Source organism: Neofelis nebulosa, chromosome 2 (assembly GCF_028018385.1).
Source record: "Neofelis nebulosa isolate mNeoNeb1 chromosome 2, mNeoNeb1.pri, whole genome shotgun sequence".
Lineage (NCBI taxonomy): Eukaryota > Metazoa > Chordata > Mammalia > Carnivora > Felidae > Neofelis > Neofelis nebulosa.
In genome coordinates this window covers 186,176,569-186,203,503 of record NC_080783.1, presented here as the reverse complement: position 1 = coordinate 186,203,503, position 26,935 = coordinate 186,176,569, and the positions used below count along the sequence as shown (strand labels likewise).

At 40.2% G+C, this 26,935-nt stretch overlaps 2 protein-coding genes across 6 annotated transcripts in view; one reads left to right on the top strand and one right to left on the bottom strand.

Annotated features, from left to right (window-relative positions):
- The window catches only part of GPBP1L1 (GC-rich promoter binding protein 1 like 1), a 70,542-nt gene extending 50,837 nt beyond the window's left edge, over positions 1 to 19,705 (bottom strand). Inside the window, exon 1 of one of the 3 annotated variants that reach the window (XM_058717586.1) lies at positions 19,605 to 19,705. The gene's annotated coding sequence lies outside the window, so the exon portion shown is untranslated. Of the gene's footprint in view, positions 1 to 18,142; positions 18,222 to 18,982; positions 19,141 to 19,604 lie in introns of those variants that run through there. The other 2 variants (XM_058717584.1, XM_058717585.1) reach the window with 2 other exon arrangements.
- Positions 19,706 to 20,873: 1,168 nt separating this feature from the next.
- TMEM69 (transmembrane protein 69) lies at positions 20,874 to 25,713 on the top strand. 3 transcript variants are annotated; one of them, XM_058717590.1, is made up of 4 exons: positions 20,874 to 21,033; positions 22,690 to 22,826; positions 23,714 to 23,734; positions 23,973 to 25,713. In XM_058717590.1, exons 2-4 carry the CDS (start codon positions 22,785 to 22,787, stop codon positions 24,678 to 24,680), a joined length of 771 nt encoding a protein of 256 aa, XP_058573573.1. In that variant the 5' UTR covers positions 20,874 to 21,033; positions 22,690 to 22,784; the 3' UTR covers positions 24,681 to 25,713. The 3 variants fall into 3 exon arrangements, with proteins under 3 accessions (XP_058573573.1, XP_058573572.1, XP_058573574.1); XM_058717589.1 differs by having other exon boundaries at positions 22,687 to 22,826; XM_058717591.1 differs by lacking the exon at positions 23,714 to 23,734 and having other exon boundaries at positions 22,687 to 22,826.
- Positions 25,714 to 26,935: the final 1,222 nt, after the last annotated feature.

Below are 26,935 nucleotides of genomic sequence, written 5' to 3'. Positions count from 1 at the left end.
AAGAAAAAACTGAGGCAGGCTCTAAAATGTTAAGGGACTTATCCAAGGTAACACATCTAATAAGCAGCTAGGTCAGGCCTGGAATCAAGCCTTCTAACTTCACTGCCTTCTGCATTACACTGTGGATCTTCTTAAAAAATTAATTAATTAACTCATTTGAGAGAGAGAGAAAGAGCACACAAGCAGGGGAGAGAGTTAGAGAATCTTAAGCAGGCTCCATGATCAGCACAGAGCCCAACATGGGGCTCAATCTAACAACCACGAGATCATGACCTGAGCTGAAATCAAGAGTTGGACACTTAACCTACAGAAACACCCAGGTGCACCTACACTGTGGCTCTTAGTCTCCAGTCATAAAATAGTTCCTAAAATTAGGGGCGCCTGAGTGGCTCAGTTGGTTGGGTGTTCACCTTTGGCTCAGGTCGTGATCTCACGGTTCGTGGGTTCAAGCCCCGCGGGGGGCTCTGTGCTGACAGCTCAGAGCCTGGGGCCTGCTTCGGATTCTGTGTCTCCCTCTCTCTCTGGCCCTCCCCCGCTCACACTCTGTCTCTCTCTGCCTCTCAAAAATAAATAAAAATGTAAAAAGATAAATAAATAAATAATAAAAAAAAATCCTAAAATTAGAAAAATAAAACAAGCTCCTTAAAGTCTTATGGAGCAAATGTACTAAACAAGGATTTTAACTTAAATATAGCGGTTTTTGCCTTTCTTTTTGTACTCCTCTCATTATTTGTCTGTGTCAGTAGAGTCTGGCATCCTAGCAAAACTGAAAGACTTGAAAAATACGTTTTTGTGATAAGAAAAAAACCACATAATGAAATGTGGCTAGTAAGCACATGGTTCCTCATCTTAATAAAACTACAGGGGTACCTGAGTGGCTCAGTCAATTACGTGCCTGACTTTGGCTCAGGTCACGGCAGTTCACGAGTTCCAGCCCACCATTAGAGTCTCGGCTGATAGTGCCACTGAATCCCGATCCTGTCTCCCTCTCTTTCTGTCCCTCCCCCACTCGCACTCTATCAAAAATAAATAAACATTAAAAAAAAAAAAAGATTATCAGGATTATGCCAAAAGACTGGCTAAAAGGGGTAGTAGACTTGGAAGAGTTTGAAGGGAACCTCCCTATTTTTTACTTCCATCTGCTCACTTCTTTAAAACTGTTCTGCCTAAGGCGGCACCTATAATCAAGGCATCATGTTGGTTTTTTTCCCATCTCCCTGGTTCAAAAGTGTTCTTCTCACTCATCTTACTGTGGTGTACTACCTTAAGTGTATTAAAAAGAAAAATAAAAAATCTTTTGATTAATGTCGGGAGTATTCTGATTGTTGAGTGTGATGACAGGAATTTCTGTTTAATGGCCTCATCTCTTGGGTCCCTATTATGAAAGAATGCCTTGGTTCTGAGAGCACAGAGAATGTGGGTAAGATATAGAACATTATTTCATGTAGGTAACAGACTCAGCAATACTCCTTGTAAAGCATGCTGGGAAAATGAATCTACTGTGAAACTCGGCAAGGACTCATACTGTGCCTAAAACTGTGTCTAAGCTACACTAAGAACGTGTCCCAGTTTCACATTTCACATGATTCCAAGCTATTGAAAAGGTCCAAATTTACTTCCAAGAGATCAATGTTATATATTTGAATAAAAGGAACATAAAGTTTGAAAACATGTTTTTAAAAAAGAAATACAAACACATGTTAAGGTTTACATTACCTTTTTTTTTTTTTTTTTTAGTGTTTATTTTTGAGAGAGAGAGATAGAGAGCGGGAGAGGGACAGAGTGTGAGAGGGAGAGCGGCATAGAGAGGAGACACAGAATCCGAAGCAGGCTCCAGGCTCTGAGCTGTCAGCACAGAGCATGATGCGGGGCTTAAACTCATGAACCCTGAGATCATGACCTGAGATGTCGGACACCTAACTGACTGAGCCACCGAGGCACCCCAAATCTATATTCATTTTTAAGTGCAAATCTTTTGTTACTGTCATAAATGAAGCATACTCATTCCTACCATTTGGTTATTTGCTTAAAGTGACTCTGTGAATTATACTGTTTAAAAAAGTTCCTAGCAAAATAAATTATACTCTTAAAAACAGAACACCTACATCTACACATTAGGGAGGACAACTGTTTCTGAAATGCAATCTAGGATATAATGCCTTAAACTTATAAACAACAAAATACACTTCATTTAATTCCGATAATTTCTCTCTCTCAGATGCTGACATCCCATTTTAATTCTAAAGCATAATTATAAGCACATCTTCAACCATTATATTTCTATTTCTAGTGCTTGCTTTGGCTTTAATATAATTTTTTAATACTCAATGGGAAAAATCCACAAATACTCAGTATCTACCTTTTAACCAATCTTGTGTTTAATTTTAGATTCATAAACAAAACTCCTTTATAGTCATTTGGTAAGTCTTCTTTAGTAAAGGTTTTTGGGTCTACCTTTTAGAAACTGAGAAATGTAATTGACTGGGTAACAAATCATTGAACACACAATCTGTGTTTACAATCTGTGTACAGGCATACTTTGGAGATATTGCAGATTCAGTTCCAGACCACGCAATAAAGCAAATACCGCCATAGAGCTGGTCAAACGAATTTTTTGGTTTCACAGTGCATACAAAAGTTGTTTACACTAGGGTTGCCTGGGTGGCTCAGTCAGTTAAGCATCTGACTCTTGATTTCGGCTCAGGTCATGATCTCACAGTTTGTGAGAGCTGCATGGGGCTCTGCACTGACAGCATGGAGCCTGTGTGGGATCCTCTCCCCACCTCCCTCTTTCAAAAATAAATAACTTTTTATTTTTTTATTTTTATTTTTTTTTTAAATTTTTTTTCAACGTTTTTTATTTATTTTTGGGACAGAGAGAGACAGAGCATGAACAGGGGAGGTGCAGAGAGAGGGAGACACAGAATCGGAAACAGGCTCCAGGCTCCGAGCCATCAGCCCAGAGCCTGACGCGGGGCTCAAACTCACGGACCGCGAGATCGTGACCTGGCTGAAGTCGGACGCTTAACCGACTGCGCCACCCAGGCGCCCCTCAAAAATAAATAACTTTTTAATAAAAGTTGTCTACAATATACTGCAGTCTATGAAGTGTGTAGTAGTATTATGTCCAAAAAAATAATGTACATATAGCTTATTGAAAGTACTTTATGGCTAAAAATGCTAACCGTCATGATTTTTCAACCAGTCATAATCTTTTTGCTGGTGGAGGGTCCTGCCTTGGATGTAGGTACAGCTTCTGTATCAGCACTTGCTGCTTCACCTTGTACTTTGTTATGGAGATGACTACTTCTGCTAGCTTTGAACTTTTCTTCTGCAAGAATTAGGGTCGGGGGCACGTGGGTGGCTCAGTTGGTAGAGCATCCGACTTCGGCTCAGGTCATGACCTCGCAGTTCTTGAGTTCGAGCCTCACCGTCAGGCTCTGTGCTGACAGCTCGGAGCTTGGAGCCTGCTTCGGATCCTGTGTCTCCCTCTCTCTACCCCTTCCCCACTCATGCTGTCTCTGTCTCTCAAAGACGAATAAATGTTAAAAAAAGAATTAGGGTCTTATTCTGGATTAGGTTTTGGCATAAGAGAGTGTTATGGCTGGTTTGATCTTCTATTTAGACCACTCAAACTTTCTCCATGCCAGCAATAAGGCCATTCCACTTTCTTATCATTCAGGTGTTTGTTGCAGTAGCACTTTTAATCTCCTTAAAGAACTTTTCCTTTGCATTTACAACTTGGCTGTCTGACACAAGGGGTCTAGCTTTTGGCCTATCTTGGGTTTCGACATGCCTTCCTCATTATGCTTAATCATTTCTAGCTATTGATTTAAATATTTATTTTATTTTATACTTTAGAGAGAGCAAGAGCATGCAAGCGGGGAAGAGGGGCAGAGAGAGAGAGAGAGAGAGAGAGAGAGAGAGAGAATCCCAAGCAGGCCCTGCACACTGATTCTTCTCTCTCTCTCTGCCGCCCCCCCCCTCGTGTGGATGTGCTCTCTCAAAATAAAGATTAAAGAAATAATAATAAAGTGAAACACCTGCTATTCTTACTTTCACTTGGACACTTATAGGCCATTGCAGGTTATTAATTGGCCTAATTTGAACATTGTTGTGTCTCGGAATAGGAACTCTGCCTGAGAAGGAAAGAAACGGGAGCAGTCAGAACACAGATATTTATTAAGGTAGCCTTCTTGTATGGGCATAGTTAGTGGTCCCCCAAAACAAGTACAATAGTAATAGCAAAGATCATTGATCACAGATCACCATAACAAATATAATAATGAAAAACTCTGAAATACGGCGAGGATTACCAAACTGACAAAGACAGGAAAACCCTGTTGGAAAAGTGGCACCAAAAAACTTGCTCAACACAAGGTTGCCACAAATCTTCAGTTGGGAAAAAACACAGTATCTGTGAAGCACAATAAAACAAGGTATGCCTATATTCCACAGAATTGAAAAAAAGATATAACCTAGTTCTCAGCTAAAATATCACTAAAAATAACTTTTGATGACAGACTATGAAATGATTTTTGGTAAACAACTTAAAGAGTTCAAAGAAGTGAGTGGCAATATGATATAACAAACCTTGTATGGCATTCTTCGATATCACATCCGTACAAAATATAGAAAGACTTATACAACTCAATACTCAAACAAAAAAATCCCATTAAAAAATTGGAAAAAGACATGAACAGACATTTCTCCAAAATGCAAATCAAAACTACAATGAGATATCACCTCACTCCTGTCAGAATACCTGAAATCAAAATACAAGACAGGGCACCTGGCTGGTTCAGTTGGTTGAGCATGCAACCCTTAACCTTGGGGTCATGAGTTTGAGCCTCACACTGGGCATAGAGATTACTTTAAAAATAAAAATAGGGGCACCTGGGTGGCTCAGTCAGTTAAGCATCTGACTCTTGGTTTCAGACTCAGGTCATGATCTCACAGTTTGGGAGTTCGAGACCTGCATCATGCTGATAGTGTGGAGCCTGCTTGGGATACTCTCTTTCTTCCCCCTCCTCTGCTCGTGTTCTCTCTCTCTCAAAATAAATAAACTTTAATAAAAAATAAATAAAAATACAACATAAGAAACAAGTGTTGGCAAGGACGTGGAGAAAAAGGAACCCTTATGCACTGTAGGTGGGAATGCAAAGTGGTGCGGCCACTGTGGAAAACAGTACAGAGGTTCCTCACAAAGTTAAAAATAAACTACCTTATGATCCAGCAATCACACTACAGGGTATTTACCCAAAGAATGCAACACTAATTCAAAGGGTACATGCACCCCTATGTTTATAGCAGCATTATTCACAATTGCCAAGATATGGAAGCAACCAAATGTTCATCAACTGATGAATGGATATAGAAGATGTGGTATAAGGGTGACTGGCTGGCTCAGATGGTGGAGCACGTGACTTGATCTTGGGGTTGTGAGTTAGAGCTTCACACTGGGTGTAGAGATTGCTTAATAAAACCTTAGAAAAAGATGTGGTGTGTATATACATACACACACACACACACACACACACACACAGGAATATCATTCAGCCATAAAAAAGAATGAAATCTTGCCATTTGCAACAACATGGATAGAGCTAGAGAGTATAATGCTAGGCAAAATAAGTCAGAGAAAGACAAATACCATATCATTTCACACATGTGAAATTTAAGAAACAAAAAAAAACAAGCAAAGGGAAGAAAACCAGAGAGAGAGAGAGAGAGAGAGAGAGAGAGAGAGAGAGAGACAAGCCAAGAAACAGATTCTTAATTACAGAAAACTGATGGTTACTAGAGGAGAGAAGGGTGGAGGGATGGATTTAAATAGGTGATGGGGTTTAAAAAGTATACTTGTGATGAGCACAGGATGTTGTATGGAAGTGCTTAATCACTATATTGTACACCTGAAACTAACACTGTATGTTAACTGGAATTAAAATTTAATTTAAAAAATTAAAGAAAAATCACATCCATAAAAGTTAATAAAAAAGGGGGGGGGAGTAACTTGTTATTGTTTTCATTCTAGTAAGTAACTTTTTCCTATAGCACGATTACCTATGTAACTTATCTTTAACTGTCACCCAATGAATCAAGCACAAAGAACGCTGTCTGGCACATAAGTGCTCAATATATATTTACTGAATGAGTGCATAAATAAATGAAAGGATTGCTGACCAAAAGGCAGTACAGTTTCACCTTCACAAGGTAATCTCATACTGCTTTGCAATGAGGTGTTAGCAATTTACATCACCAGTAGGGGTTATTTTAAGAGTTCCATCTGTTCCCCATCCTCACCAAGCTACATATTGCCAAACTGGCAGTTATTCTTTGTTCTGCTGGTGAGTATAAAATGATCACTTACTCTGGTCTTCATTTGCATCTTTTAATCTATTTATCATATCTTTGTTTCCTTTTTTTGTAAAATACCAATTTTTATCTTTTAAACATTCCTCCTTTGGTGGCTGATCTTTCTCTTACTTATCTGAAGTAAGAAAATTACAATAGGGGCGCCTGGGTGGCGCAGTCGGTTAAGCGGCTGACTTCAGCCAGGTCACGATCTCGCGGTCCGTGAGTTCGAGCCCCGCGTCGGGCTCTGTGCTGACAGCTCGGAGCCTGGAGCCTGTTTCGGATTCTGTGTCTCCCTCTCTCTCTGCCCCTCCCCCGTTCATGCTTTGTCTCTCTCTGTCCCAAAAATAAATAAAAAACGTTGAAAAAAAAAAAATTTTAAGAAAATTACAATAGATCCCAAGCTTCTAAGTGTTGCAAATATCTTTTCCAACTTCATGGGTTATCTTTTGAGGAACACAAGTTCTAAATTTAAATGTAGTCATTTACCTATGTTGTCTTCTTAAAGCCAGCTCTATTATAAATTATTTCTATATATGTATGGATCTGTTTCCAGGTTTCTGTTCCACTGATCTACTTATCTATTCCCATGCTATTACCTCATGTCTTAACTATTTTGGCTTTATAATAAGATCTTAATATATAGTAGGCCAAGGCCTCCCCCCCCCCCCATACATATACCGTATTGAAGGCCCTCGCTATCCTTTCATGTATATTTTAAAACAAGCATGGGGGGCACCTGGGTGGCTCAGTTGGTTGAGCGTCCGACTTCGGCGCAGGTCATGATCTCACGCTCCGTGAGTTCGAGCCCCACGTCGGGCTCTGTGCTGACCTCCCAGAGCCTGGAGTCCGCTTCCGATTCTGTGTCTCCCCCTCTCTCTGCCTCTCCCCTGCTCATGCTCTGTCTCTCTCTCTCTCAAACATAAATAAAAACATTTAAAAAAATAAATAAATAAAACAAGCATGGGATGGGAGGTTGTTATGACACTGCTTAGAACAGTAATGAGTCAATCTAGATCAATATGGGAAAAATATCTTTATGATAAATCTTCCAAATCATGAATATAGTCAATCTCTTACTTAGGTATTCTTTACATCTTCAATTGAACTTCTAAAATTTAAAAAAAACAGGGGCGCCTGGGTGGCTCAGTCGGTTGGGCATCCGACTTCGGCTCGGGTCATGATCTCAGTCTGTGGGTTCGAGCCCCGCGTCGGGCTCTGTGCTGACAGCTCAGAGCCTGGAGCCTGTTTCCGATTCTGTGTCTCCCTCTTTCTCTGACCCTCCCCTGTTCATGCTCTCTCTCTCTCTCTGTCTCAAAAATAAATAAATGTTAAAAAAAAATTTAAAAAAAAAAAAAAAACCTCTTACAACTCAACAACGAAAAGACAAATAACACAATTAAAAAGTGGACAAAGGATTTGAATAGACATTTCTCCAAAGAAGATATATAAATGACCACTAAGCATAAGAAAATGCTTAACATCATTAGCCATGAGGGAAATGTAAATTAAAAGCACAATGAGATACTATTTCACACCCACTAGAATGGTTGTAATAAAAAAGACAGACATAATAACAAGTGTTGCTGAGGATGTGAAAAACCAAAACCAACAGAAACTGCCAGTGGGAATGTATAATGGTGCAAGCACTGTGGAACACAGCTTCTCAAAAAGTTAAACAGAATTACCATATAACCTAGCAATTACACTCCTAAAAAGATCTAAGAAAGATGTAAACATATGTTCACACAAAAACTTGTACCTCAATGTTCACAGCAGCATTGTTCATAATAAACAGCCACTGAGAGGTGACAATTCAAATGCCCATCAATAGATGACTGAATAAATAAAATATAGTCTCAACAGAACACAACCATAAAAACAAATTAAACACTGATACACAGTACAACATGGATGAACCTTAAAAACATTATGCTAAATGAGGAAAGTCATACATAAAAGACCATACACTGTATAATTCTATTTATATGAAAACTCCAGAATAGGCAAATCCATAGAGACAGGGGTTAGTGATTAGTGGTTGTCAGTTGATTAGTGGTTGCCTTAGGGCAAGGTGATTGCTGACAGTTATGAGGTTTCTTTTTGGGGTGATGAAAATGTTCTAAAATTAGACAGTGGCAGTGGTTATACAATTTTGTGAACATACTAAAAAAAAATCATTGAATTGTACATTTAAAATGTGTGAATTTTAGGGACACCTGGGTGGCTCAAGTCAGTTGAATGTCCAACTGTGGCTCAGGTAGTGGTCTCGTGGTTTGTGAGTCTGAGCCCCTGATCAGGCTCGTTGCTGTTGGCATGGAGACCTGCTTTGGATCCTCTGTCACGGTCTCTCTGCCCCTCCCCAATGCATATGCACTCTATTTCTCTCTCTCAAAAATAAACATTTAAAAATAAATAAAATGTAAAAATAAAATGTATGAATTTCAGATTATGTAAATTAGTATCTCAATAAAGTAGCCTTAAAAAAAAAATAGGACAACAGTAGGGTTAAGTATCCAACTCTTGGTTTTGGCTCAGGTCAAGCAAAAACTTGTGGTTTTTGAGTTCAAGCCCCACATCGGGCTCTCTGCTGACAGTGTGCAGCCTGCTTGAAATTCTCTCCCTCCCTCTCTGTCTGCCCCTCCCCTGCTCACTCTGTCTGTCTCTCTCTCAAAATAAATAAATAAACTTAAAAAAAATTAGGGTGACTGATGAGGGACTGGGAACTTTTAGTGCACTATGCGAAGTATTTTCTCACTGCAAGAAAAGAAGACTCATCATTAATATATGGATCAGACAACTATCACCTTAATCCAAAAATCAATCTTAGCATTATAAGTCAATAAGGTATTATGTGTTTTATAATATGTATTTTTTTATTAAAAATTTTTTTATTTACTTTGAGAGAGTGCACAAGTACGGTAGGGGCAGAGAGGGGGGAGAGAGAATCCCAAGCAGGCTCTGCACTGATAGCACAGAGCACAATGTAGGGCTCAAACTCATGAACCATGAGATCATGACCTGAGCCAAAACCAAGAGTTGGACACTTAACCAACTGAGCCACTCATGTTTTATAATACTGTGCAGAACGAGATATAGCTATGATGTATTCTAGCCCAAAATATTTTGATGTTAATCTGTCAAGTTTCTACATGTCCACTTTAGAGAAAAATACAGGAATTAAAGGAACAAACTAAATGACAACACAGAATGCAACTGTATAAAACCATTCTCAGGATAGTCTCAAACTCAAGTGTCACTGAAAAATAAGGTATGCTAGATTAAAGAGACATAAAGAAATTAAAGTGTTACATGCAGGGGCACCTGAGTGGCTCAGGTGGTTTAGCGTTTGACTTTGACTTAGGTCATGATCTCACGGTTGGTTTATGAGTTTGAGCTATCACTCGGAGCCCACTTCAGATCCTGTCTCCTCCCTCTCTCTTCCCCTCCTCCACACACATGCGCTCTCTCAAAAATAAACATTAAAAATAAAATAAATAAAAACATTATAAAGTATTACATGCAACAAGGTCTTGGATCAGATACTAGTACTGAATAAGCTAGCTATATGATTATACTTTAGATCAACTGGGGGACTCTAAATAGCACCTGGATATGAGAGGAAAAGAACATTTATTCACATGGAGAGTGGGTATTACCAACTAAAAAAGCAAGGTGTAAGTTAGTCTCAATTTCATAAAATAAAAATAAAAACCTACATATATGTGCTTAGATAAAGATCTGGAAAAAGTGTACCAAAAGTCACATTAGTGATTTCTAGATGATGAGAATGCTTTTATTTTTGCATATGTTTATTTCTTAATATTCTATCCAGCATATATACTGCTTTTATAATAATAAAAGAATCTTTAAAAGAAAAATCATATGGGGGAGCTTTAATAAACTCACAGTGCACAGGCCTTACTCCAGCTAAATTTTAAAAAGATTGAGAACTACTGCTTTTAAAAACTGGGAGTGAATATGGGGTGCCTGGGTGGCTCAGTTGGTTAAGTGTTGTTGGACTTCAGCTCAGGTCATGATTTTGCAGTGAGTTCAAGCTCCATGTCTGGCTCTGTGCTGACAGCTCAGAGCCTGAAGCCTACTTCAGATTCTGTGTCTCCTTCTCTCTCTCTGCCCTTCCCCAGTTCACACTCTGTCTCTCTCTCTCTCAAAAAAAAAAAAAAAAAAAAAAAAAAAGTTAAAAATAAAAAAAACAAACAAACCTGGAAGTGGATAAAAAGGAAAAATTCTTGTCTAAGATTGTCTTTAACAAAGACATTCATGTAAGTTTTTCACTCAGGAGTTAGGAGACTACCCTAAATAAAGGCAGTCACAAACAAAATCTACAAGGAGCAAATTATATTAGCCAATTTTATAAATCAGCGTCTTTGGTTGAAAAAAAGAAACTATATTTAGGTAGATTAAATAGAAAAGGAGTTTATCAGAAATATATTGGGAGTTCAGAGAATGAATGAGAGCCTCCTTGACTTTGCAAACATGCAGAAACCAAGGTAAAACTAAGCAGTCAAAATTACCAACCAAGGTCACACCACAGAAGAGTCCCAGGAAACTCCCCCACTGGCACTGCCACAGCTACTGCCACCCGCCAATGGAATGGATTCTAAACTGTCCTTGCTTCTCTGCATCTCTCACACCAGATGCAAGTCCTCAGTCAAGTGTATGTGATTGGCACGACTTGGGTGACAACTGCCAGGTGTTCAGGACAGAAAGTGTATGTGTAGGTATGTATATGTGTGTATGCATCAAGTTATATACACACAGCCTTTCCAGCTTCCTCTCCCACTAAGATTCACAAAAAGGCTATATACAAAGGGGGTTAAAACGGTAAACAGTCAAAAGAAACAACAAAGGATCATTTTAAATCCCAATTAGAATGTCTAACACAGGAATCTTGCCAGTTTTCCCATCAGTAATAAACTTTAATCACTGTGCCACCTTCCGCTTCACTGTTCCAAAAAACATTTCCTGAAAGTAATTTCACAAAATATAAAATTTTTGAAGAGTAAAATTTATTAACTTTTTTCAAGTAATCTCCTTTCCAATACTGCATCATTCAATGGTCACCAACACTTGCTGCAACCATAACTAAACACTCTTAACTCACAAAAGTTCCAAATAAGAATAGTATATTATAGAAATATATTTATTACCTAATGTAATCCAGACACATTAAAATTTGCCAGCTATGAGATTCAGATAATTAAGAGCATTAGATTTATGCAAGTACCTGAAACCATAAGGTTTTATAAACAGCAAAAATGTTTTCATAGCATTTGCTTCAGAAGTCACTGTATCAACTACGCTACAAACAAACAAGCCATTCAACAGTGATAAACTTTTATCAAATTTTTGCAGCTACACTGACCCTGAAAGGCTCCAATTCCCTAATAGGGAAAAGACTACTTGTCACATCTAAAAAACGATGTATGGGGCGCCTGGGTGGCTCAGTCGGTTGAGCGTCTGACTTTGGCTCAGGTCACGATCTCACTGTCCGTGAGTTGGAGCCCTGCGTCGGGCTCTGTGCTGACAGCTCAGAGCCTGGAGCCTGTTTCGGATTCTGTGTCTCCCTCTCTCTCTCCCTCCCCCGTTCATGCTCTGTCTCTGTCTCAAAAATAAATAAACGTTAAAAATAAATAAATAAATAAATAAATAAATAAATAAATAATAAAAAATAAAAAACGATGTATAATTTTTATAACTGATGGGTGTAAGTAACAGTAGTGAATAACTATCACAAGACACACATTTTTACTTCAAGTTCATCTTACCTATAACCATTTCTTTTTTTGAGAGAGAGAGAAAAGGGGGCAGAGAAGATAAGAGAGAATCCCAAGCAGGCTTCGCGCTGTCACCACAGAACCCAACATGGGGTCCGAACACACGAACTGTGAATCATGATCTGAGCCAAAATCAAGAGCTGAATGCTTAACAAACTGAGCCACCCAGGCACCCCAACTTACAAGCATTTCTAAAATCTCTTCTGAAGAATAAACTTGGCTTCCGATCCAAACGTTACTTTTAAGGTAGAAGAGCAGACTGTATCTAGCCGGTTCTGCCACGTACTTAGCTGGGTAACTTTGGGCAAGTCACTTCATCTCATTTTGCTTCAAATCTTTATCTGTAATTTGGAGACTGTTGGAACATTGAAAGATTAAATGGTGAATACAGGTAGTGTTAAGAATATGCCTGGGGGCACCCGGGTGGCTCAGTCAGTTTAGCATCCCGTTTGGCATCTGACTTCAGCTGAGGTCCTGATCTCAGGGGTTTGAACCCCACATCAGGTTTTCAGCTAGCAGCTTGGAGCCTGATTTGGATTTTGTCCCCCCCCCCCCCCACTTCCTCCCCTGCTCACACACTTTCTCTCTTTCAAAGATAAATAAACAAACATTTTAAAAAATTAAAAAAAAAAAAAAAAAAGAATATGCCTGGATGTTTTCCCTAGGGGTGTGGGGAAAGAAGTGCCTGCCCTATAGTGAGCATTCAATAGGTGCTAAGAATAAAATGCTTAAGGGAGTTGGGAGTGGGGCATAAGCAAGAGGAGAAAAATTTTCAAACCAAATACACTGAGAAAACTACTCACTAGTAACCAAAACTAGAAAACAAAACCACTGCAAACCCAGCACACTCAGCTCAATTTTACAACACCATAAATACATACTATGAAGAAAAAAAGGACAGGAAAAAAAAACTGCTTGGAAAATTAGTATTAAGTTGGCAAACGAAACACTCCATTTTACATGCATATCAAAGGAGGACAAATAACTCATTTAATTACTCTATGCTGCTCAATAGACAAATTTTAAGAAAATGATATGAAAACCACTGAACCAGAAAAAAATAATCCCCAAATGCACAGAATCACCTATGAAGTTAGTCTTCTCTTTATTCCCAATGTATCAAATCTCAATCTAAGCTTCAATACCCAACTACCAATTCATAAGAAATTAGAAAAATCTCGAATGTGGCAAACTGTGCCAAATAATCTGACTTCAACAAAGTGCGGGGGGGGGGGGGGGGACACAGAAGAAACATAAAAATTAAGAAGCTTGAAAGAATGTCAATTATAGTATGTGGGAACTAGATTCTCATTCAGATAAACTAGAAAAGTTAACAGAAAAATAATACCTAATAAAGAAAAAAAGAAGAACCTCCGCATGCAACATTCTGTTCAGATTTCACTAAATTTCATTTGATTGGTAAAAGGACATTCATTAAAGACAATTTCATACAGTTTATATAACAGTTATGAAATATTGTTATATATATACATATATAAATACATACATATATATTTTTTTGTTTTTTAACATTTATTTATTCTGAAAGAGAGAGAGACAGAACGCTCAATCGCAAGTAGGGTAGGGGCAGAGAAAGAGGAGAAAGAATCCCAAACAGGCCCCACACTATCAGCGCAGAGCCCGGTGTGGAGTGTGAACTCACAAACTGAGATCTTGACCTGAGTCGAAGTCAGATTCTTAACTGACTGAGCCACCCAAGCGCCCCATGAAGTGCATTGTTTTTAAGAACTCTACAAATATTATTTACCACAGTAATTCTACGAGAAATTACTATTATCCCCATTTAACAGAGGAAGGAAAAGGCACAGAAGAAATTTCACTTTAAACTCTCCAAGGTCACAAAGCTGTAAGTGGCAATGCTGAGATTCAAACCTGGCTGTATAACTGGTGGCCTTAATTACCACACCATGTCATCTTTGCATCAGATGTGGTGGAAACTGAGCTTCAGAATCAGAGAAAGGTGCCTGAATCCAGATCTCTCATTATGTTATGTAAATTACGTAATTTCTTGGACCCTCTATACACTCACTTGTAGAAGGGATAAGATTATCTATTTAATTAAAAAGTATTTTGGGGGGGCGCCTGGGTGGCGCAGTCGGTTAAGCGTCCGACTTCAGCCAGGTCACGATCTCGCGGTCCGTGAGTTCGAGCCCCGCGTCAGGTTCTGGGCTGATGGCTCGGAGCCTGGAGCCTGTTTCCGATTCTGTGTCTCCCTCTCTCTCTGCCCCTCCCCCGTTCATGCTCTGTCTCTCTCTGTCCCAAAAATAAATAAAAAAAAACGTTGAAAAAAAAAGAAAAAAAAAAAAAAGTATTTTGGGGCGCCCGGGTGGCTCAGTTGGTTAAGTGGCCGACTTCAGCTCAGGTCATGATCTCACGGTACGTGAGTTCAAGCTCAGCGTCGGGCTCTGTGCTGACAGCTCAGAGCCTGGAGCCTGTTTCAGATTCTGTGTCTCCCTCTCTCTGACCCTCCCCTGTTCATGCTCTGTCTCTCTCTGTCTCGAAAATAAATAAACGTTTAAAAAAAAAAAAAAAGTATTTTGAGGAATTATATACATTGGGTTATATACAAGACTCTATTATAACCCATAGCTTGTGAAGCCCAAAATAAACTACCCTTCCCACCATATCTCATAAGACTAATTAAAAAGTAGAGCTAATAATTCATAAACACATAGCAGGAACACTGGAATAGCTCTACCTTTTAATTAGCCAAAGAGCCCTCAAAACAACTTTTCAACATACTTCAAAGATAGCAATCATTCAGAAAAGAATTTTTTATGTAACAAAATTTAAACTTACAATCAGCAGAAATAAGAGTTTGAAATCTAAAGTATAGCCAAATTTAAATGAATTTGATTTTTCTGAAAACAAAATGTATTCCGCACAAATAGACCTAATGCTCAGAAAAGTGTACCAAAACTTTGTTCATGCTGGTGATTCTAGCCTGACATCTGGTTAACATAAGGCAAAGCAGTTTTATCATAGAAAAGGAAGGTAAACATAGTAAGTATGTTAAAAGTCAACTCCTTTAAAGAAAGACTGCTTTCTATGTTGTTATCCTATGAACATTTTCCACTTATGTGTTAAACTACTAAGTTCTTTGGTGGCAAGACATTTTATGGTCATTTAGGAATTTCTAAACACCTTAGAACACCCAAACTGGCACCACAGTATAGCCTCTATCATTTCTTGAAATGAAAAAAAAAAATAATAATAATAAAGGCTGATTGTTTGCTTTAGTAAAGGAAAATAACTATTTGATTCCTTTAAATACTTGCCCGGAATATTTGCAATCATCTATAAAAATTCGAGTCACATAACATTAGCAATATTTTACCTTATTAGTTAAAGTTATCTGTGGACAAAAGTTCAGCCATTCTTACTTAACTATTTTTTTTAATAATTTTTTTAAAGGTTTATTTACCTTTGACAGAGAGAGACAGAGCATGAGCGGGGGAGGGGCAGAGAGAGAGAGAGAGAGAGAGAGAGAGAGAGAGACAGACAGACACAGAATCTGAAGCAGGCTCCAGGCTCTGAGCTGTCAGCACAGAGCCTGACATGAGGCTTGAACTCACAGACTGCAAGATCATGACCTGAGCCGAAGTCGGACGCTCAACCGACTGAGCCACCCAGACGCTCCAACTATTTTTTTTTTTCACTTAACTAGTTTGTTGTAGCCAGTTTTGTTTTGGGCACACTACAATTGGAAATAAAAATCAGAGTTGATTTAGAAATGACTTGGACAGCTAGATCTCAACACACCAAATATTAAATTCCAAACAACGGCAACTACAGTCACATATGAGGTAACATGTTATCTATGCTGCACCTCGATTTTTCCACCCATCTATTTGGGAAACCATAAATAACCCACTACAAAATTTACCTTTTCCATGAAGTTTTTTTTTAGTTGAGATCTTTTAAAATTTTTGTGCCTGTCACCTTTCTAATAGTCTCATTTTCACCAGTAAAGACAGCATTCATAATGGTGAAGCACAATGACTTAGAAACAGATTGTCTAGTTATCACTGTTACTAAGTACATACAATTTAACCATAAAACAAAGATATGCAATCTGCTAAAGTATGACTCAGAATTGTGTACTGTATCTATAACAGAATTTAAAAATGAATTATAAGCAGGGGGCGCCTGGGTGGCTCAGTCAGTTGAGGGTCCGACTCTTGATTTCACCTCAGATTATGATCTCCCAGTTAGTGGGATCAGCAGAGTCTGGCTCTGCAATGGCAGCTGGGAGCCTGGTTGGGATTCTCTCTCTCCTCTCTTTCTGCCCCTCCTCCAGCAAGTGCATGCTCTCTTTCTCCAAAAAAAAAAAAATAAATAATAATTAAACATTTTAAAAATAAGTAGATAGGAATTATAAGCAGAAATGTGTCCCAGATTTCTTATTCCAAACTTATTAAAATGGTTGCATGTGCCCCCCTCAGCCAAGCTTTTAAACAGCCACTGATGAGAAAACCCGTGGATTGCATTTATTAAAAATAAAAAGGCTTAGGGGCACCTGGGTGCCTCCGTCGGTTAAACGCTGACTTCAGCTCAGGTCATGATCTCACAGTTTGTGAGTTCAAGCCCCACGTTGGGCTCTGTGCTGACAGCTCAGAGCCTGGAGCCTGCTTCGGATTCCGTGTCTCCCTCTCTCTGCTCCTTCCCCACTCGTGCTGTCTCTGTCTCTCAAAAATATATAAACATTTGGGGCGCCTGGGTGGCGCAGTCGGTTAAGCGTCCGACTTCAGCCAGGTCACGATCTCGCGGTCCGTGAGTTCGAGCCCCGCGTCAGGCTCTGGGCTGATGGCTCGGAGCCTGGAGCCTGTTTCCAATTCTGTGTCTCCCTCTCTCTCTGCCCCTCCCCCGTTCATGCTCTGTCTCTCTCTGTCCCAAAAATAAATAAAAAAAAACGTTGAAAAAAAAATTAAAAAAAAAAAAAAATATAAACATTAAAAAATAAAAAGGCTTCCTAACATCCCCCCTTATTTCAAGATCTCTGATAAGATACTATATACAGAATCAACTGAAAGAATATTTATATCAACATGTACAAACCATTTTGAGTATCTAAGTTTATGGGTTCAGTAGGCAAATGGCCATACACAAAGCAGTTGACTTGTAATTTCTATACAGCACTGCAAATGTTTTCCTTGTAAAATCAACAAAATAATTTAAAAACAAAAAAAGATCCTAGGAGCACTGACAAAACTAAACTTTAGTGTCAAAAGAATGCAGTATGTTAAATTGAAACTGACTCCTTAAGGAAGATGACAGCTTATTTTACTATTAATTCCCAAGTTCTCATTCACGATTAGCATTTTTATTATTTTATCTTTTAAGCAGATTGCAACCTGAAACTCAAGCACCTTCCCAAACACTGAAGTTATCTGTTTTTGATTTCCAGTCTATGCCTTTTTGTTTTCAGTTAAACTTCTGGATCTGATGGCTTAAAAAGGGGGGGGGGGGGGAGAGGGGCAAACAAAAAGGCAGCCTTTTGTTTGAAAGGGCACAACAATCAGCCACTCCACATCTAAAGTTCGTTTTCACTGGTTGTCTCACAGAGTTGCAATCAAGGTCCCAAACTTAAGAGCACTCTGATTCCCTTTCAAGTATTACACAGAAAAGACCGGAAAACTTCAGATGTCCGTCAAATTACAAATCTGAGTCTTCTGAAGACTACCAATCACTTTAGTTTTGGACTGGATTTACTCAGGAATGTGTGACTTCTGTTACTAAAACATGACCCACACCATTAGCTGTTTTTTTTTCCTGGTAAGCAATAAATATCGAAGTTAAGAATAAGTATTTCAACAAATATGACAAACCAACCTCAGAGCACAAAGTTGGCTGATAAAATTACCATCATAGCACAATTTCAAAACTATAAGCAACCACACACACACACACACACACCCGCACCCACTCTTACGTAAACTTTTGGAGTAAGCAAACTTCTTTAGCCTCACCTTTCTTTTCACCTAGCAAGGACTCTTCAAGACACCAATTGCAAGAAGCCCAAAATATCAAAAGATTCAGCTGCTGCCCTCGTAGAAGAAACAACCAAAAATTAAGACATGGTAATGTGTTTAAGTTACTGAAGCTTAGGGCACTTCCCAAGCTACAGCCATTTTAGATTCAGCCTTTCTTTTGAATTTCATGGGGGTGGAGAGGTAGATTTAAAACAGTAAAAAAAAAAAAAATCCTCGTTAAAACTCTTCAACATCGACCAGCTTTTTTTCGGAGCAGGAGGCGATCCGTAGGTGTTGGATATCGACTTAAATCTAAATCAAAGAAAATACCTCGCTACCACGGAGAACCGAAACGCTGGTGGTTAAAGCTCTTCTTTTCCCCTCAGAGGTCCCACATTTGACTTACACTATTTTTTCCTCCTTAGGTTTTCCTTCACTGGAAAACAAAAGCCCTTGGTTCTAATTTAAGAAGGGGAGAGAAAGAAACCCGTAAACCAAGCCACTCAACCACCAACAAGCCGGAACGCCTGGAGAGGAGCCAGAGAGCCGCAGGTGAGCGTTCCGACCCGAAGACCAAAGTTGAAGTAGAAGGGCTCGGGCAAAGCCGCTGCAACACTCGACTGCAAAGCTCCTCGCGCGGGGGAAGTGCCCCGTCCGAACCACAGGACCGCGGGCCCTTCGGCTCCTCTCCCCCTCCCGGGGCCGACCTATACCAACCACCTGTGAGAGAGCCTCCTTCAACTAGTTTCAACAGCCGGTTGGTCAGGCACCGGGCGGAGCCCCGAGCCGGGACGACTCAAGATCACCTACCGCCCGTTTCCCGGAACCCCTACTCACTCGGCAGTAGCGGGGCTACAGATAGGGAGCATACGCGGCGTCTGAGGGCGCGTCCCCAGCTTCCTGATCCCGCAAAGGTGGAGAGCCCACAACCATAACAAAGCTCTTCCCAAAATGGCTGCCCGGCCCACACGGCCCAGGAGGGGCAAGAGGGGGAGGAGCGACGGCCAGCCGGGCCCTCCCCCCTCCGACCACGCCTCACACACGCCCACCCGCTCGCACCTCCCACAGGAGCGCAAGCGCAGGAGCCCTGTTCGGGTGACCCTGCCGGCGCTCCACGCAGCCAACGTTCCGCCGCGTGAACGGCGTGGTCCCCAACCCCCCCCTTACGGCCGCTGGAGACAGTGCCTCCACCCGTCTGCCAACTTGAATTCTCTGCCCTTCCTCGCGCCGCTTGAGAGGGAGAGACCAGCCGAGTTTGGTATCCCTCCTCTTACCCCCGGCCGAACACCAGGGCCTGGATGCGTGTGAATGAGTGGCTGGGTGTGTATGTGTGTACTGTTTTTCCCCGCCCCTTCGTCCTCCCGTACCCCACTTCTGAGCATGCTCGCGTCCCCAAGCTACCCGTACAAGTACTAGCAAACCGGCTTCGTAGGATCCCGTGTTTTCCGACCCTTCCCACCTTCCACTCTTTACAGTGCGCGCGTCGTTAAGACTTCAGCCCCCAGCGGGCCACACCGCCGGGCTCTTGAGGCCTGCGCGGCTGGTCCCGACGCGCTATACCCGCTGGGAGTGGTAGTTCCGCCCGATGGCTGGCGTCACGGCCTTGGCCCAGCGCAGGGCGTATTTCTGTCCGGAGCCTGCTCCTATGCCTGGGTGGAGAAGTTGTTTCTCCGACCCAAAGCCTCATTGGATATCGCACTACTGGAAGGGGCGGCGCTGCCATGACAGAAGGAAATAAAAGTGAAAGCCTATCGCGATTAGAAGCGGTTATTACGAAGAATTCGCAATGGGCCCACCCTGCACAGGACGCTAAGCCATATGGTGGCCAGCAGCCGGGAAGCTAGATTACCTAGAGTCCTGAGGCATTGGAGGAAGCGGCCAGCGTGGGCCCTTCCAGCTCTATTGTTTTCAGATGAACGCTCAAATTGCTCGGCGCTGTCTCCTTTGATAGACTGAAATGGAGGCCCAGAGAAGACACGAGACTGTCCAAGGTCACAGAGCTGATAAATAAAAATTAAAACAGAGGGTGACAAAGAATGATCTAACTTTTCAGATCAACCCAAACCAATGCTCTTATCGCCATACCTTTCATGGAAGCAAAAGTCCTGCCCCTTGTACTCTTTTTTAAAATAATTTTAAAAAAATCTTTATTATTATTGAGAGACACACAGAGTGTGAGCAGGGGAGGGGCAGAGAGAAAGGGAGACAGAATCCGAAGCAAGTTCCAGGCTCCAAGCAAGCTGTCAGCACAGAGCCCGACGTGGGGCTCAAACTCACAAACCGGGAGATCGTGACCTGAGCCGAAATCCCACACTTAACCAACTGAGCCACCCAGGCGCCCCCATACTCTTTATTTCTTAATACGTTTCCAGGTCCAAGCAACGAGAATGGAAGTTAAAAACAGTTTTGTTTTTCTTAGTAGTTCAGGACCCTAATACATTGTAAGATGTGGCCCATCGATCCTAGAAACCCTGTTATGAGTTCCAGAGATGGCAAACAATTTGGCCAAGTCACACAACCTAGACTCCAAATCTCTCCTACCACTATCACTTGTCATTGTTTCAGTAGTTACACTCTACCTTCCCGAACTCGGAGGGGCAGATTCTGCTGGCTGGGAAACCTAAAAGAAAGACCATTCAGGCATCCTACAGACTTCAAAAGCCGGCTTCCAGAGTTAAGATTTAAAATAATAACCCAAGATGGAAAGCCTGTCATGGGAACCAGTTCAGTGCTGGTCAAGTTCCCACCCGGACTGTTCCCCAACCCGCCCCTTCTCAGGAAGTGGGGAGGGACTGTTACCACCCACGTGCCGGAAGTTGCCTTTTCCTGAATACCTGGCTATTCTGGCGGCTCAGCTTTATTTACATCTCCCGATTCCAAGGTGGCAAGTAAGTAGCAGGGCGGCTGCCACAGGGTGCAGATTGGGAATGGGGTCACCAAGGGTTGAGAGTAAATCAAAGCCGCGAGCACTGTGGGGCAGTTTCCCGAGGATCCTTTCGTCCAGACGCTTCTCTCAAATGTTCACTCTGCAAGTCTTCCCTCTGGGGCAGTGGAAATACCGTCCGTTTTCACCTAAATTGAGCGGATTAACCCTTGGTTCTTTGCCCTTCATTTCCTCACCAGTTGCCGTCCCCGGGGTTTAGGCCATCACTCTTTCCCTTTAACAACCAAGAGTTGGAAATCACATGGTCATAGTGCATAGGGAGTCCGGAAAGCTCTTACGCAGGTGATTTTGAGCAACAGTGAGTGTGGGCCCCGCAGATATATGTATTTGGAAGTCAGGAGTGGGTGCAAGTGCCATCTAAGATCTATTCATAGGACCGGGATAACCTCCCTCCCTCCTTCTTTATGTTATAGAATGAAAACATTGACTGGTATGTATACGGGATTTCTCTACCCAGCCTTAAGAGCTGTGACCTAGAAATTAGTTCATTAAAATGTTTACTTAGGTAGCACATGTGGTTTTTGGATCTTTTAGACACCCATTCTCCTGATTAAGAGTGAAACTCATGTAAGACAGATCTAGATTTATCTTCTCACTCAACCACTTACTGACTGCTTACATTAGACAGGGTTTTTAACCATTTCCCTTGTGTAAGGTGGGAATATAGTTAATACTTTTTGAGTGCTTACTTTGTGTTAGGGACAGTTCTCAGTTCTTTACATGTATTATAATACGACCCTATGTAGTTCTTGTGATTATTTCAAAGGTGAGTGAACTGCAACATAACAAGGTTAAATAACTTGTTCAAAGTCACATACTTGGTAAGTGGTGGAGCCATGATCCCAACACAAATTGACTCCAAAATCTTCACTCTAATTTAACAGGCTATATGTGTTCTTTCAGCACTAAGTTGATAACGTTGTTGTATTAAATGAGTTAATGCATATAAAACACATAGTTACAGTGCTTGGTTCACAGCTAAATTGTATTGATTGCTACCATCATTTGGAACTGTAAATGCCTACCCAAAATAGGTAACTAAGGTGAAAAAAGAGAACAGGGAAGCTATAACTTTCCATTTTAATGAGAGAACTGCACTTCAAGGAAACAATTTATGCAAGGTCACCACAGCTGGGGAATTATAGAGGTGTTTGTAAGATACAAATATTCTGTCGCTGTACATTACTTTTTCTGTTCCACCAAACAGCAAAGGCTAGAAGAATGGTTCAGGGGTGCCTAGGTGGCTCAGTTGGTTAAGCATCCAGACTTCATTCAGCTCAGGTCATGATCTCACAGTTCATTAGTTCAAGCCCCGCTGAGAGTGTAGAGCCTGCTTTGGGTCCTCTGTCTCCCCCTCTCTCTGCCCCCACCTCACTTGCCCACTCACATGTGCTCTCTCTTTCAAAAAGAAATAAACATTAATAAAAATAAAAAATAAAAGAATGGTTCAGAGATGAAAAGGATCTATCTACTTAATGTATTACTGATTTTTTGAAGACATTAATGATTGTTTTCAAAGGAAAATTCTTGAGTTACTACTTATAAAAAGATATGTATAAAATGAAGAAAATTAAGTGACATCTTGTTTTGTAGACAGCAGCATACTTCTGATTCAGCCCCTCCACTTAGCTATAAAAATGAATTAATCAGAACTGCCTGGCATTTTCCTGAGCAAGACTTTCAGTTGGACCCAGCATGCTTCATTTCATCCAGAAGTTTTCTCAGGCATCTTCAAAGGTTGGTTTATTCAGCAAATATTTGTTGGCACTGCTTTGCTGAGGCAATAGCAGTGAAAAAAAAAAAAAAAAGACAAAAATCTTTATCCTTATATATTTAGGTGATGCGGGAAAAGGTGGGTAAAACAAATTATTTCATATATCAAGTGGTAAGTCCTCTGGAAAAATATAAAACAGAGAAGGGGAATAGGGAGTATCAACAATAAACTTAAGATTGTACTTAAAAATAGGTTGGAAGAGAGGGAATAGGCTGTGCAAACAGCTCAGGGAAGAACATTCCAAACAAAAGGAAGAAAAGACTCCAGGATGGAATCATTCCTAGCATTTTGAGGAGTCACCAAGATTCTTAAATAGCTTTTTTTCTTTCATTCAATGCTTTTTGAGTCACTGTTCATCTATTAGCTAGTTGAAGTCTGAAATCTGCTCACTAAAGCACACAATCAGCAGGAAAGGTTTTTATTTTGGCTGTGACCATGAAAGGCACTGGGGAGTTTTTTTGTTTGTTTGAAGACAAAGGAAAAAATATGGTTCTGACTCTCAAGTATATGGAGACAAACACATAATTACATTCACCGTGAGAATTATGATGGGAGTGTGCAGAAGATACTTACATAGTTATAGGAGCATTAATTCAGACTGGGGAATGCTTCATGCTGAATTTTGAAAGATGGGTTCCCTACAGAGAAAAGTAGGCAGAGACGTGTAGGAAGGAATGGAGCTATGGAAAGTATAGTTTCTATAAAGCTAAACTGGAAGGTAGATTGCTTTATCAATATAAAATAGCATTCCCACAGTAATTAACACTGCTTCTTTTGCAAGTTATAAATAGAAGAGGCAGTTTAAAATGCCAGATCCTAAAGGTGTACTCTTTACCTGTTTCTCTTTCAGATACTCCTTTCATGGGATAAGGTTAGTGGTAGGAAAAAATACATCACTAGGTTTCTATTCAGTTTCTTTTGCATGTTTTATCACTATTTGCTAGCCTTAGCTAGCATTAACATCACCCTATACTACAATCTTTTTGTAAGTTTGATGTACTAATAGAAAGGAGATGCTTTGTTTTTATATTGTTTCAGTTTGGGATTAACCAAGAGATTGCGATTATTTTAAAATTTGTTTTTGTCTACTGGTTCTGTTTTCTCTTTAGATGCTGAAGTACCCTTTCACATTCCGACTAGGAGCCAGCAGAATAGAAACACTTTCTCTCAAGACATGTCTCCAGCAAAACTTTTCCCCTTTGTTGCCAGGGCCTTGGTTTTTCTCATTTCCAGTGTATGTGAACAAGACACAATACTATCATACTTCCCCATGCAGCTTTAAGAAGCAGCAGAAGCAAGAAGTCCTTCCAACCAAGCCACCAGGCACCATAACTTTCCTGCTTGAAAGCCCAAAGCCAGTATTATACATAATTCTGGCAGGAGTAATCCCCTTTGTTGCTCCACCACTGGTCATGGTGATGGCAAAGACTTATATCCCCTTATTAGCTTTTACTCAGATGGCTTATGGAGCCAGTTTCCTATCTTTCTTGGGAGGGATCAAATGGGGTTTTGCTCTGCCAGAAGATAATACAGCCAAACCAGACTTCCTCAGTTTAGCTAGTAGTACGCCTCCTCTTCTGTTTTCATGGTTTGCCTTCCTTATTTCTGAAAGACTCAGTGAAGCTATAGTCACAGTAATAATAGGTTTGGGGATAGCATTACACATTGAACTTTTTCTCCTGCCACATTATCCCAACTGGTTCAAAGTCCTTAAGATAGTAGTCACTTTAGTGGCTTTGCTTTCATTTGTAATCACTTTACTAGTTAAAGATATTTATCCAGAGAAAGGACTCAAGAAGCCTGGTCAAGTAGAATAAATATAAAAACTACTTTGTAGATAACGTTAGCATGTTGGCTACAAGCCTCGTAAAGTTGTGTTTTGGCATCACCTTTTTCTTCTTCTCTTGTTTAGCTTTTGTTCCCCATCAGTGGTTATTTATTCACAGATTTTTTTTTTTTCATTTCTAGAAATCTTTATTTCCTAGGAATTACTTGATAAGAGTTTGAAAATCCCTAACAAGTCATTTTCACTTTAGGTTACAGCTTTCAGTGTGTATGAATTATACATAACATTTTAATGTTTTACTTGTTTTGAAAAACGTAAAATGAAAAAATATATATATAAAATGATAAAAATGAAAATCCTTTTTGCTAGAGCCTTATGATCATTGAAAAAAGACATGCATATTCTCCCTTAAGAGGAAAACTCTGTATCCATGAGTGTCTGAAAATAATAGGTGGTTCCGTTGTGGGGTTGTCATTGCAATTGGCCCTGAGAATTGCATTTCCAAGTTCATTTTATCTGGTGTAATCTAGTTATATGAGCTGAAAGGATCTGTGGCTCTAAAAGTCAGTAGGGAGCAGTATCATAAGGGGAAAGCCATATTCAAAGAAAAGCTGGACACATTTTCCAGTTTGTATCCAATTTTTATAGACACAACCCCATCTTCAAATATCATCAGCTGGTCAAAAAAATTTTTAAATAAAGTCACAAGTATGTATAAATTAGGAAAAGTAAAGCTGGGTTACACAACTCAGAAGCTTTTTTAAAAACAGAAGCAATACCTTAGGTTCTAACTTGAAAACAGTCTCTTGAGATTGTCTTCTAAAAAAAGGAAAAACAATTTAATTGGCAGAAGACTATAAATCAGTAGGAGCACATGGGTGACTCCGTTGGTTAGGTGTCTGACTGAATCTCAGCTCAGGTCATGATCTCATGGTTTGTGAGTTTGAGCCCCACATCAGGCTCTGCTGGCAGTGCAGAGCCTGCAAGTGATTCTCCCTCTTTCTCTGCCTCTCCCCTGCTTGCTCACTCTCTCAAAATAAATCAATAAACTTAAAGAATATAAACCTGGTATATGTTATCTTTGGATAATGTATTCAAATATTAGTTAACTTGATTTTCATAAATTGTGTGTTGAAATCCTCGCCCCAATATCTCAGAATGTGACCTTATTTGGAGACAGGGTCTTTACAGAGGTAATAAGGCTAAAATGAGGGCATATGAGTAAGCTGTAATGTAATATTACCAGCATTCTTCTTTTTTTATTACCAGTATTCTAATAACAAGGGAAAACTTAGAGATAAACATGCATACAGGGAAAATGTCATGTATACATGAAGGTGGCCATCCACATTCCAAGGATTCCTAGAATACATGCCTTCCTTTCAGCCCTCAGAAGGAACCAACTACCAACAAGTTGATTTTAGACTTCCAGCTTCCAAAACTATGAGACAATAGGTTTTATTGTTAAAACTTCTGTGGTACTTTGTTACACCAGCCCTAGCAAACAAATACCACAGAGCTAGACCTTGTTCTGATCAGTGAGAAGCTTACCAATAAAACCACCACACAATCCTTCTTTATTAATGCAGAGAATATGTTACCTACAGTCTGACACTAAAGAAAAGAAACCTTACACTTTAGAAGCTCTTTCTCAGATTCTACTCACAGTGTTTTGGTGAGGAAACTGCTTCTAAATTACATGAGGACTGCAAAAATTAAAACTTCTCTGATCTCAAATTCATCATCTTTCAGAATAGGGGCAAGTCACTTTTAAGCTAGTTGCCCAATTTCAATAAATGAGGCAGGCAAATGCACTTTGCAAGTGAATTACAGTGTATGATTCTTTAAGAAAACATTCTAGGGGGACCTGGGTGGCTCATCAGTTAAGTGTCAGACTTCAGCTCACGTCATGATGCACAGTTTATGAGTTCGAGCCCTGCTTTGGATTCTGTGTCTCCCTCTCTCTCTGCCCCTCTCCCACTCATGTGCTCTTGAGTTCGCTCGCTCTCAAATATTTAAAAAAAATTTTTTTAACTGATTTTAAAGTACATCCGACTTTACATTGCACAGGACGTCTTGAAGTATATTAGATTGTCAAATATTAAAAAAAATTTTTTTTTTTTTTAGTTTATTTATTTTGAGAGAGAGAGCAAGCGGGGTAGGGGCATAGAGAGAAAGAATCCCAAGCAAGCTCTGCACTGTCAGAGCAGAGCCCGATGCAGGGCTTAAATTCATGAACCATGAGATCATGACCAGAGTTGAAGTCAGACACTCAACCAACTGAGC

What these genes read in the sequence shown, in the direction of transcription:
- TMEM69 (XM_058717590.1), top strand. Translation starts at nt 22,785, where the DNA reads ATGCTTCATTTCATCCAGAAGTTTTCTCAGGCATCTTCAAAG. An exon ending in TTTCTCAGGCATCTTCAAAG is followed by an intron (nt 22,827 to 23,713) that starts GTTGGTTTATTC and finishes TTTCTCTTTCAG; the next exon opens with ATACTCCTTTCATGGGATAA. An exon ending in TACTCCTTTCATGGGATAAG is followed by an intron (nt 23,735 to 23,972) that starts GTTAGTGGTAGG and finishes TTTTCTCTTTAG; the next exon opens with ATGCTGAAGTACCCTTTCAC.